Source organism: Anser cygnoides, chromosome 2, assembly GCF_040182565.1.
Source record: "Anser cygnoides isolate HZ-2024a breed goose chromosome 2, Taihu_goose_T2T_genome, whole genome shotgun sequence".
Taxonomy (NCBI): Eukaryota; Metazoa; Chordata; class Aves; order Anseriformes; family Anatidae; genus Anser; species Anser cygnoides.
In genome coordinates, this window is record NC_089874.1 from 109,758,585 (window position 1) to 109,772,061 (window position 13,477).

At 38.7% G+C, this 13,477-nt stretch overlaps 1 protein-coding gene across 13 annotated transcripts in view; it reads right to left on the minus strand.

The window, feature by feature from the left end:
• Positions 1–13,477, minus strand: part of PTPRM (protein tyrosine phosphatase receptor type M) — a 490,453-nt gene that overhangs the window by 11,810 nt on the left and 465,166 nt on the right. For all 13 annotated transcript variants that reach the window (XM_066992787.1, XM_066992783.1, XM_066992789.1 and 10 more), the window contains 6 exons: positions 9,614–9,730; positions 5,315–5,469; positions 4,895–5,030; positions 4,100–4,249; positions 3,461–3,634; positions 1,211–1,342 (listed from right to left, as the gene is read on the minus strand). In XM_066992787.1, coding sequence (XP_066848888.1) covers positions 1,211–1,342; positions 3,461–3,634; positions 4,100–4,249; positions 4,895–5,030; positions 5,315–5,469; positions 9,614–9,730 — 864 coding nt within the window. The remainder of the gene's footprint in view (positions 1–1,210; positions 1,343–3,460; positions 3,635–4,099; positions 4,250–4,894; positions 5,031–5,314; positions 5,470–9,613; positions 9,731–13,477) is intronic.

Below are 13,477 nucleotides of genomic sequence, written 5' to 3' on the forward strand. Positions count from 1 at the left end.
ACTATTGTAAATTCAAAACACAGCCCACAAATTAAAAGAACTCTGTTCAGCAGTCCCTAGCAGTCTGACTCCCTTGAGTCTTTCCTTATTCACTCAGAAAATAATCTTAGACTCATGAATAAAAGTTTTGTCTTTCATTTCTATTTTTCTCCCTGTAGACAGTTAAAGGCTTAAAATCAGAAATTCAGTCTTTAAAATGGTGTCTGGAATTCCTACACATTCCTTTGAAAGACAAAACTGGAGATTAGTATGTTTTTAAAACAAATTCTTCATGTTAAAAAAGAAATAAAGGAAGCAGTTTTCAAGGTATGAACAGTACTCAACCAAACTAAAAAGATTCTGGATAATATCAAGAACAAAAATGACATGGGGTCTGCTATTAAAAAAAAATTGCTCTTACTTTAACCAAAAATTAGCAAATATTTACATATTAAGGATCTAGATTACTGCCACCTTAATCCGGCAGAGGGCTAGCGCAATTCTTCGAAACCAAGGCAATTATATCTATATAAAAACTTGGAATTGCACAGTTGCATTCAGGCTCTAGGATGCTTAGTGATTAATGTTAGTGATTAAATTGCCAATCCAGTAGGTACGGTTTTCCAATTTTCTAAAGAACATGTACAGCATGCACAACTCTGTTGTAAAGTAATTACATTCCAGCATGCATTTCTTTGTCCCGTTTCCTCTTGGAAGGATGCGTAGTCTCCAATCTTGTTCAGTTCTTATCTCCTTGCTAACAGTGTAATTTTGTGTCAAACATAACACAGATTTTCAAGCTGGGAACACCGATCCCTGGTAAGCATACCAAGGTCATTGACCTGTTACAGGCAAGCTAATGAGTAGCTGTTGGTTTCTGTTTATGACTTTTGGTTATGAGTGTGTTTCAGGCTTGAGCCAGAAATCTACAACCACATGTTTTTTGTTTTTCAACAGCTCTTCCCAAAGCATGTTTTCCTATCAGAATAAATTATGGATGCACGCACTTATGTGTATGTGCATTAACATTTTGGTGGAGAAGATGTGATGCTCAGATTTATTCCTCCTTCCCTATATGTACCCGTAAGCTACAAATCAATTTTTTAGTATATTAGTATTTAATGTTATTTTATAAAACTAATTACGTCCTAAAGCTGTTCTAAAGCGCAGATGTGCTGCAATGCTGAGGCACTGGCACTTCTCTGTTGAATAGAGCAGTTTTTGGACTTACTTGTGCTGGATCCACATCATTCAGCATAACTATTGAAGTGCAGTGATAATCTAGGACCAGTCTCCAGAAATCTTTGACAGTATTTGGTAAGGGATGCTGTGTAACTATAAAGGCTGATGGTTGTTTGTAGCTCTGCAAAGAAATAACAAGAGATGGTAAGAGAAGAATGGAAAGAAAAAAAAAAAACCAACGCTGTTTAGCAGAATGCCCTTAAGAGCCCCAAAATTTTAGGACTGAAAGCATTATTTATATTTTCTATATAATTCATACATTATTTTCCATTCTTTCTGGAGATCTTACATACTTGAAAATTAATAAACTGTATCTGGGCAAAACATAACTTGTGCAGATGTTATATTTCTGAAACTTATTTTATGCCACAGGCATAGAGTAAAATCATCAGAGGATTTTGCCTCCAATGCAACCCCTACAACATTTTGAGCTACAGTTTTGGTTTGAGCTATTAATGGACAGATTAATCTTGGCCGTCTGCACAGAGCTGTTAATTTGAATGATTCCTATGAAAGGAAATATCTAGTTATTTTTCAGAAACATTGTTCAAATTCTGGTCTGTGCAACAGCAGTGAAGATACCCAGGGGATACATTTCTGTGCTCTTTGTTTTTTTTTAGTACCAGAGTATGTCATTGACTAAGCTGTTGGTGGAACTGTTAAATTGTGATTCTCATACTAGCATTTTCGGGTATGTCCTTCTCAGTGTTAAAGGCCACTGTGACCATCTGGTGCAATTGTTGGGAGGGGTTGTCATTGCCATCAAAGAGGGCAGGGAAGCCTCTACATGCATTGAACTGAAGTTGTACTGCAACAGAGGTGCAAACTGATCAGCTATTTGCATCTTTTAGAGTCCTGAAATGTTTTCAAACATTCAGATCCCGGATAATGAAAACCACGCTTGCTGCCCCTTTTACTTGAAGTGAGCTTATTTAAAGGCTCATAAATGAGGTGATCCAACTGCACCTGAGCCAGAGGTGCAGGTTTCACCTAGTGGGCGAAATGCAGCATCGTGCCTGATGGAGACTGAGAGTTTAGAGAGAGGGACAAATGTCTGCTCTTGTCCTTTAGTGCAGGTATATTTCAGGAGCCTGACCAGGGCACTTTGGGTAGAAAGCAACCCTTCCTTGGAGCCTTTTGCACAGACACACTGTTGGATCCAGCTCATTGTTTCAAGAGTAAAGAAGGCAAGTGTTTTCAAAGCAAATACGGAGGCACTGCTCTCCCTGAGCAGCACTTAATTTGCAGAACAAAACCACACTGAACTCTCTGGGAAAGAAGACACTGTAACGGCAAGATTGTGAATTTCAGATCAGGGAAGTACCATTCTAATACGAAGATACCACTGACCTATGATGAGAACCCAGAGAAGTCACTTAAACTTCTGTTCTTAGTTTCTCTAAGTAGATAAACATAAAGATAATACATTTACCTTTTCACAGGAGTGTTTTGAACTTAGGCTTATTTTAGGAAAATGCTTTGAGAACTTGGAAGGAAAGAAATGCAAAAAATGATATAAACTGTTATTACTCTAGCTTCACTTTTCAAAAAGGCCATTTACAATGTGCTCATTCTTTTCTAACCTCTGCTTTCTTGTTGTTTATGTGTGTGTGACAACCATAATTACTATAGCTCTAAATTGTCAAAGATAGGCTATAAATATCTACAGACTCTGAAGGAAGTTTAAGTGTCTTTTTACTGATATTCTATTAGCAGGATTAGAATTACTCTAGATGCATTAGGAAAAAAATCCACACACACATGAAGAGGAACCATTCATTCAAACAGAAATAAACAGAAAGACTGAAGTAATGGCTTGTGTACTATCTTGTGCTGACAGACAATTTTTTTTTGTTAATTACTGTTTAAATTAGAAACAAAGGGAACTGAAATATTGCTGCAAACCTTATTATCCCATTTAAGTGCCTTAGAGTCTTAATAGGTAACTCTTTTTTTCCTAAGCCAGATGGTTAAAAACTCAAGCACTAGGGAGATATCTAGATACATTAAATTCATCAAAACACCCTGACTTGCTCCCTGAGCATGGCTTTGGAACCTTGGCTTTGACATAACATATGTGGGATCCTAAATGTGCTTGTGAGCTTAAAGATTTTGTGCCATGTTTTTGGAAGATGAGCTAGAAGGATTTCAGCCTTGTGCTGACTCCACTTTCTGGCATTGCTCAGTTTGGAGGGCTCCTTATTCCCTTTTAGTTATTAATGATGTAGTGGAGACTTACATCCATCAGTGCAGCATTAATGTAGTTACTGCTCTCCCCATCTATCGTTATGAGGAAAGGCAGGCATCTGTCTGGAGGCAGAACATCCATACAGCGATTCTTTTCATGATTTCGTGGCAAAAGTGCTATGCTGCAGTCTTCCACACGCAGCGTTGGAGTCACCATATTTAAAGTCTTTCAAAAAGAGTAAACAATACAACAGAAAAATTAACACAGCAGTGAAAGCATCCCCAAGTATTTAAGAATAGATCAAGTCAGCATTCAGTTTCAGCGGGAATCAATATGCAGAGAAATGAAAACACATCACAGTCAGCAGGGTTTGGAAGCAAGAATCCTGGAAGCAAACATATTTGAAAAACAACCTCAAAGATAACTGCAGAGTAACCTGCTTTCTGGAGAAAGGACAGCAGAAGAAATTGACATAATTCCTGTGAGTAAAATGAAGATTTTACTACTACCTCATTACATTTTTTTATGATTTAGCATAATTCAATAGCAATTAGTGACAAGTTATCTTTCCTTTTTTGTGGCCTTTCCCCCCCAAGGGTTGGTCTCAAATTCACTTGGTTATAAGTCAGCACTTAAGTCTTTAGTATAGCTGAAAAGTATAGCTTCTATGCACTGCTAGCCACAACTTACCCTAAATTCCTCTTTGATCTGGCTGGAGTTAGTCTGAGGATCCAGTTTATTCATTTCATAATAAACAGACCTAACTTGAGAAGCTGGAATAGATGTGTCCCCACAAAGACAGGCTTCCAGGATAGCATCATGGATAAATACATATTGTTCCTGGTAAAGCAATTAAAATAATTACTGACAAAGAGAGAATATGCTATTAGTAATTTGGTAAATAAAAAGTAACAACTAATATGGTTGGCCCATTAATTCTTACTGACTTTACAGGCGCTGAAGCAAGACCAGAAAGAACAATAGCAATTCACAAAACTTTATCCCACTCATTTAGAAATGAATATAGAAGGATTGACTGAAACCCTTTACAATTACAAACAGAAGTGCAGTAATGTAATGAACTTGGACTGTTTCTGGTTTCCTCACTCCCTTGCACAGTTCCATAGGTACTATTACATAACTGAGCCTCAACAAGATGTACTCCAGAATGAATCCTCTCTGGAGAGAAACCCTCTTGAGTTTCCTTTTTTTTAACAATATAATAATTTAAACCTGTTTTTAAAAACCATCTATTTTTTAAAACATTTGTAAAACTTTTTTTTTTTTTTTAAACACCTTGAATGCAGCATAACTGTGCCCTGGTTTGGACAGAAATTCTTCAGATTTATGTGTGAGCTGTTTTCTTTTATGTGATTGAATAAACTACCTTCTGGATAGTGCTTACCACAAACAGGCTCTAGTTTTATGGGCTAGAACAATAATTTTTATTGCAAAATGTAAGGCAATATTCTAGATTAACAATACCTCTGTTTGCACCATGTTGACTCTCCGAGATCGAAGCTCTCTCACACAATTGTATATGTCTACAACACCTTCTCTTTCTGCCATATCTAGCATGATGTCAATAACAATGAAGCATCCGGTTCTGCCAGCACCAGCACTAAGTAAAAGAAGAGTACAGTTAATGTTCAGCAGTCTATTGGAAAACGTTAAATGTCAGGGTTCACCTTGCAGGTATTTGACCAGTGGGATTACTGCTGAAATGAGGCCTTGCATTCAGCCACTTGCAGGGTTTCAGAATCAGTTTTACCATTCTTTTATATTTCAGGCATTAAGTTATTTTGAGTAGAGTGGCTTCGGCAACCCGTGTGGGGACCGCATAGCACAAGAGAAGCAGAAGTATGTTCTGAGACAGCACATTGGAGGGACTTCTGCTGTGCCTACCTGCAGTGAACAACCAGAGGTCCAGCGTTTGGTGGGCTCTTGGATTTGACCTGCCGTACAAATCCCAGCAGGCCTGTTGCATGGTACGGTACACCGTGGTCTGGCCAGCCAGTGAAGTGAAATTGCCGAATTTCTCGAATCTCATGAGCACCTCTCTGTTGAAAAGACAAGGGTTGAAAAAGAAAAACAAGCTGGAATGTGTAAGAAATTGGACAAGAGACATCATAAGAATGTAACTTAAAGCTTGAGCCTTGCTGAGAAACATCCACCCCCCACCAATACCCATATCTGTACAAGACTGTTGGAGAGCTTTCTGATAGCTGGAAAGCAAGTTCAAAGGCTACATATCAACTGATTTCAAAGCCTTACAAGAAAATGGAGTGATTTATCACTAGATTGTTTAGAAAATTCTAGCAACGAGATTGAGGCTTATCTCTTTATTTAAGCACTAGCATGCTTTGAAAACTGTAACCTTAAGATGCATGCCATGATCAACAAACAGGTCAACAGCAAGGCCATGAACATTTAGCACAGATGAATTTTTTTCCCCACTGCTCTCCACAGGAGTTTTGCTGCTGACTTCAGGGAACCAGAATTTCAGCATAATTTTCCTTATCTTTTGTCTCCTTCATTGTTCTGAAAGAAACAGTTGAATAGTAAAGAAAACCTTTTTGCACCTCCAGTCATAGAGGCTGCATTTGTAGACCTCCACATGCTCACTCTGCAAGTGATTTACCACAGTCTACAAGGATATGGATATGGTGAGACAGGTATGAATGAGGAGCCAATCGTATAAGTGATTTCCCATGTGAATTTCTGGAGCAGTCTGGATATTAAAGGTGTGTATGCTAAGTATGATTTTCTTAGTGCTTGTATTTCCCCTTCCCCCTCTAAAGATGTGGCTGCCAGTATTTCATTCTCATTAGAAATCTACAGACCAGAGGCCATCATACATATTTCATAAGCAAACAGCAAAATTATGACATATCATCTCTAGGCTGGACTAAATGTCAATGATATTAATAACCAGTGGCTTATACTTTTTCTTCTTAAAGATCTATTTCCTGTCTTGATCTGGTTTGCATATAAAAGGTCTAATTTTCTTTGTGTAATAAAGTAATATAAACTCCCTAATTTATTGCTAGTATGCAAGCTGAAAGAGTCGGGGATTTTCAATGGCTGAGAAATTTTGACCATGCCAGTGCTACTTGAGTGGAGTTAGCTGTGGTGTATTTTGGAGCCTTGACAGCTCAGACTGGGCATCTGGTCAGAGTAGGGGTCTGCCCATTCTCATGTCTCATGGAAACAGTGGCACAGAAAAGCCAGCAAGGGAGAAGACAAAGAGAATGTGCAACACTGGTGTAGAATGAAGAGATCACGTCCTTGGAACAGAAATGGCCTTATATCCTAAAGAACAATTTTAAAACATATGAAAGCTCAGGAACAGACAAAGTAATTTGTATTTTAGGATTGGTTAACAAACACATTCAAATACAATTTGGTTTCTGTATTTTGGGGATTTTAGTGTGTGTTATTTAACAAAATTTTTTTGCTAATGTTAAGTATGGCCTCCAAGTCTGTAAATACCTGTGCATAGGTGAGCTATCCATGTCCCAAACACTTTTATATTGCCCACAACAACTGCCCACAATCCCCCAAGAAACAAAGATCCCATACAAAAAAACAAAAACAAAAACAAAAAGCCATGACATGGCTATATAAATCAAGGACTGAAAAGAATACCCTACTACAAAAATCATCATGCTGTAGACAGTCTTGATTTTCAAGCAATTCACAAAATACAAAATGCCCATCCAAAATAATGTGCACAGCTGTTGCACAGATCAGAATATGTCCTGTGTGTCTTGTGCATTAGTTTTGAAAATGCTGTCTGTCATGTTGACTGCATTTTTGTCTATCATTGTTGGTAACGCTCAGCTACTTAGAAAAGATTTTGCATATAGGGTACTTTTATAATGAGTTTGCTTATTATACCTACAAAAGAATGATTTTCATGTCTGTAGCTTCCCTGCTGGTTTCAAAACCCAAAATAGCAGCACAACTGCATGAATCATAAAAGCATATGCTCTGCTTGGAAAGATCATATTTTTCACTTTTTCTTTCAGCTGAAACAAACAGAAAATGGTGTACATTGCTAACAAACCCTAGGATGTTAAAAAATGTAGATCTTAATCCAACAAATACTTATGGTGCTGTTGTATGTTACTACTTGGGTAATTCATCTGTGTTAACTGTTGTGCTGTAATTTCAAATGAACTGCTTATGTGCACAATGTAAAGCACATCTAGGAAGTGTTCCCCAGAATCGGAGTATAAATTCATGTTTAGTTTTCTTAGTATTATTCCCCTACGCCTCTATAATTACTAAATAGCTATTTGAAAAATAAAAATAAGAAAACCAATCAATTTATCTCCAAACTAATCAACTGAAATTGTATTTTAGAAGCAGGTATAAGAAAGTCAATCCAAAAATATGAAAGGTGGTCAGAAGGGACCTCTGGAGGTCTCCAGTCCAACTTCCTGCTCAGAATGGGTCTTTGGCCAACATTAGAACAGGCCACCAGTGGCTCTGCCTAGCTGAGCTCTGAAGACATACAAGAATGATGATTCCATAACATTTCTGGGTAATTTGCACTGCACTACCCTCCTCCTGAAGTTAAAAAGTGTGAAAAAATATGGAAAGCAAAATAAAAACAAATGTACTTTACTTAAACCACGCTAACACTGCTTTCTGAGGCTTGCTAAAAAACTAACAACTATTAAAAAGCAGTGTCTAAGTGAAATCTTTTCAGATAGAGATTTTTTTTTTTATAGAAATAAAATGTTTAGTGTCTTTTATCTCTATCTGTTTTAATGCACTTATTCAAGACAGTTTGGTTACGATCAACTGTAAAATCCTTTAGGTCTTTTTTCCCAGTCCTAGTTAAGAAGTGAAAAGCTAACATCAAAGCATGGCTTAAAATTTGCAGAATAGAAATCAACGAGTGCCTCATCTACTTCAAAGTATAGCCACTCTTTCTCATCTATTTATTAAAAATATCTAAATGCAAGGAAACAACAGACTTGAGTGAATTCAATGTACAATATGTATAGCGGTAAACATGATACAATATTTCAGCTCATTCAAACTGCATAATTCTATTACCATTACCCTTGGGTTGCTGTACTGATGCATATTTAAGTATTAGATTGAAGAATAAAACAGGACAAAAACCTTCTTCCTTTGTTACTGTGAATGTATGTATGTACAGAGACCCTGTTGGGCCATCTTGTTGGCAGTTTCATCTATCTGGCTGCAGGATTCTTTGATGCTAAAGATTAAGTTCTTCAGCACCACAACTGAATATTATTTCATCATTAGAGAGAAGCAGTATATCCCAGGTACTGCAATGAAATCAAAGGGAGTTTTCTAATATAGTTACTTGAAAGTTTACTCATGTAGACACTGAGGCAACATTACTTCAGTATGCCATCTGGAATATCAAGTCTTCTAAAGAGGCCATTTCCGCCTTGTTCTGCAACTCAGATATGTCTTGATACATACAATCAAAACACTTCTGTTCTTTAATGAAACTTGTAAATAAAAAGGCTGAATTGACACAAAATGCAAAATACTCTTCCACATGAAGTAACCTGGCTTGTTTTCACTTTCAGCAGGTACCCTATTTGTTAATTGTATATTGTCCATAAATTATAAGCTGTTTGAGAGAGCTGTAAGATCTATGAAGCGTCAAACAAATACATGACGTTATTCTAATAAATAGCAATACCAAATGCTGATTGGAACTGTATATAAAGATGGATTCTGCATTACAAATGAATTTGCCTCGAGGACATATTACTTTGTTTCAGAAACGTCTCACTGTTGGCCAGGAACACTCTGGTCCAACAGATCACCGTATTCACAACCATGGACTTCTGAATAATGGTGCATGTAGCCTCTGGTACAGACAAAAAATGATTGTGGTGAACATAAGATGGGAAAACAGCACGAATGTGTTTTAAAATTGATTGCTGGAAGGGAGGCTTCGATTTTTCCTACACAAGGAACATCACTTTTCTAACTCAGGCAGGGGCCAAGAGTGATGGAAAAACGCAGAGAAGTGGCTGCATTTAATGAAAAAAACAGTCTACCATAAGAGGGCGCTAGGCGTTTACCCAAAAAATAGCTACGGAAACGGATGTCAGGTAACAAATAGAACTTACCCATGTTGAATATGTATCTAAGTTACTTCGGCAGATACCACAGTGCTTAAGAAAAATGAATTTCGAAACTTACCTTTTCTACCGCAAATGTTCGAATCACATATTCAGCGAGGAGTTCTGTTTCTATTAGGGTAACTTTAATGTCTTTATATATCTCTGTGTCATCTGGCCAGTATTTGCAGCATTTAACCTTTAAAAAAATACAAAAAAAAAAAATTAAGGATCATTTATTTTAGAAGGTTCATACTGAATCTGTTCTGTATTCTTTGCAGTGATATATGTTTTAAAATACAATCATATGCAAAACAGTCACACTTTCTACATGTGGAAATGATTCATGTTTAAGGGACATTAACTCGTTTTTTAAGACAGCATTTTTGTGTTGCAGGTGAGATTTGTGCTGCGGTTATTAAAGTACGGTGAATTTGTACTGTGCACAAGAAATACTTATACTGTGCGTAACTCAGATAAAGAAACTGTTAATTTCCCATGCTTTCCAACTGAGGGTGCGTCGAGGGTGTACATGTAGAGGGACGCATTTTTCCCCCGTCTCTGGTTTTTGATTTGTTTCAAAAATACCTCATGCCTTCTAAAATGAAAATGTGTTTTTAAGAAAGGAAGGATCTCCTCTACCGTCAGAGAAGTATCTGTTTGCTCAGCTTAAATTTCCGAAGGACCTGTTGAGAGGTCAAATGGCAAAACTCTACACATGAAGTCAAGAGATGAGTTTTATGTCTGGGCTTTAAAACCAATTTGCTAGATGACCCCAAACACTGTTGGTGGGATTCATCTCACTTAGCTCAAATTAGGAGTAGGATGAATGCCTTCTAGAAGTGCCTTTATTTTTGTTAACTATGAGAAGAGTCTAGTCAACTGCCTTAGCCTAGGTGTTTGGCTTGATGGCTAATATTAGGTGAGATGACCTCCTTTCCCACCTACTGATTTCAGTTGGCTTCTGGAGCTGTGTGCTCTTGGCAACCTTACCCTGGGATATGGAGATCACAGAACCACAGAATCACAGAAAGGTTTGGGTTGGAAGGGACCTTAAAGATCATCCAGTTCCAAACCCCCTGCCATGGGCAGGAACACCTCCCACCAGACCAGGTTGCCCAAAGCCCCATCCAGCCTGGCCCTGAACACCTCCAGGGAATAGGGCATCCACAGCTTCTCTGGGAAACCTGTGCCAGTGCTTCAACACCCTCTGAGTAAGGAATTTCTTCTTTATATCTAATCTAAAACTACCATTTTTTTAGTTTAAAACCATTGCCCCTCGTCCTATCACTCCACTCCCTGACAAAGAGTCCCTCCCCAGCTTTGCTGTAGGCCCCCTTTAGGTACTGGAAGGCTGCTATAAAGTCTCCCTGGAGCCTTCTCCTCTCCAGGCTGAACAATCCCAGCTCCCTCAGCCTGTCTTTGTAAGAGAGGTGCTCCAGCCCTTTGATCATCTTCATGGCCCTCCTCTGGACTTGGTCTAGTAGGTCCATGTCCTCCTTGTGCTGGGGACCCTAGAGCTGAACGCAGTGCTCCAGGTGGGGTCTCACAAGAGCAGAGCAGAGGGGCAGAATCACCTCCCTTGAGCTGCTGGCCATGTTTCTTTTGATGCAGCCTAGGATATGGTTGGCTTTCTGGGCTGCAAACGCCCACTGCTGTCTCATATTCAGTTTTTCATCCACCAATACCTTTAACTCCATGTCACAGATGGAAAGAAGGTGGCTTTTACAAAACGTATTTAAGATTTTCTGCACCCTGGTGTGGTCTAGATGAGATGAACTTCACAATATTTGGCATATTCAAAAAGGAAACATGGATTGTGTTATTGTCTAAAGTGGGTAGTTGTGGGGATTGTATATTTCAATGCAGCTAGCTGACACAGTTAAGAATATTCTTTTCCTTCTCATTTGGGTGGACAAGGTGGTGGGTGGGGAAGCTAACACATTGCTTTCTTATCTGTTTTATTCTGCTGTATCACGGTAATAGATATGTTATCACTGCACCTGGCCATTGTCCAGTAGTGCAGTATGGGCTAGGAGTAGCATCTGTTACACATCTGCTGCGTGCAGTGTTTTCTCTCTCTTTCTCACTGAAGGGAAAATTTAAAACTGATCTTTCAATACATGTAAATCCACAGGTTTGCTTAAATATACACTTAAATTTGTTGGGTCAAAACACAAACTTCAAATTTTGAATGGAAAACTGGCACAAGAAAACAAAAAATTAAACTTCACAACTGTTAGAACATTTCTCAAACCCCTTTTCATGCCAAAATATTCAGATTATTATCATGCTCAGTCATGAGTAGAAGGTAAAACTGAAGTATGCACATATAAGCATAGTGAAAATTGTAAAGCATGATTCAAATGATTTATTTATACCAAATCCAGGTTCAGTATATAAAGGATTATGCAGCCAAACCTTGTCCTGTCGGGCAGAAGAAAGTGCTTCATCACAAACAGTTTCTAGTGACATAGCTGATCATCACCTATAACCCTTCTTTAGTGTCTGGACAGCAAACAGGCAACATCAGCTGATAACCTCAGAAGTCTGTCAGGGCAAAGTAGTTCTGACCCTTTTTCTGACTCGTTAGCAGGATAAAATTTAAATCCAAATAAAACTGTGTGAAGGGATAGAAGAACACAACCCCACATCAGGATCCTTCCCAGGTAAAAAGAGTTCAGCACAACGCTCTGGTTGTGAGGCCTGGCTCTCAGCCACAGAACTGCACAAGCATCCTAACAGCTTATTCCTGCTTACAGAGCTGATGGAAAGCTCCTTGAGAGCACATCTGAAGTTCAGGCAGCTATAAGAAGGTTTTTATTTATTTCTCTATGTTTGTCTTCAGACCCAGTAACCACATTAGTATTGGCTACAATAAATAAATAAATACATGTTTTTTCTTCACATTTCATCTGGTATTCAGCACAGTTGCAGGACAATTTGCAAACACCAGGTTATACTATGCTTTCCATAGGGAGAGGCTTGAAGGTGGGACACTGGAAAAGTCTTCACAGTGCTCAGCACTCCTGTACCAAGGGCAAGCTACTCCCTCCACCACGCTCAACGGCACAAAACCAGGCAGGGCATCAGTTTGCAGAAGATCGTTTCCATCAGCCAAGGCCCCTTGTCACACTGAGGGACAATCCCTAAACCTCAGGATTGCTGGCAAATGTGTGTTCACCTCCAAAGCACATCTACCAGCGATAAGCAATGAATAACCATTTTAAAAGCATTAAATGTTGCTGCAAGCAGTTTCTTAGCTGCTACTGCTATCTATTGTTGCGTCTACTTGATATTTATTCAGATCTTATCCTGTTTAGACGTATTTCCAAAAACTCTCTAATAGAAGCTAAGTGAAACACACTGAATGTTCATTGTTTTGTTTGTATTGTTAAAAGAATCCAGACAATTGGCATTGTTCAAATCCCTTAGGCCAGCAAACTGAGCCTTTACGGTCGCTGTCGGGAACTCTCTGAAATGGGGCTTTCCCACCTACAACTAAAGATGAGTTTTTTTACTCTGCACGCAGAATAAGGCCACTCATACTGCCTCTGGCCTGGAGCAGCCCACCGAGCACCCCATCTCTGGACCAAATTTCCTCTTCCTGCCTGCTCGGTTATCCTTTCCATAGGTGGAACATGAACCACGCAAACACGGCCAACACACGTACGGAGGAAACAGCTGCTGCGGTGATCCTGGTAAGAGCACCACTCATCAGCACGTCTTTCTGTTGCTAACTTTAGCCTTGTTTCTTTCTGATGGGTGCCTGCCATCCTCAAACAATTCCAGTTTAGTAAAATAAACAATCAGGGGAAAGAAAAAACACCCTGGCTGAATTAAATTGCTCAGCCTTGAAGGAAAACATGCCTGTTTCTAACTTGGTAAGTCTAGACAGTCTGGATTATGACTAAGAACCGGGAACATTTGGAAAGACCAATTTAGA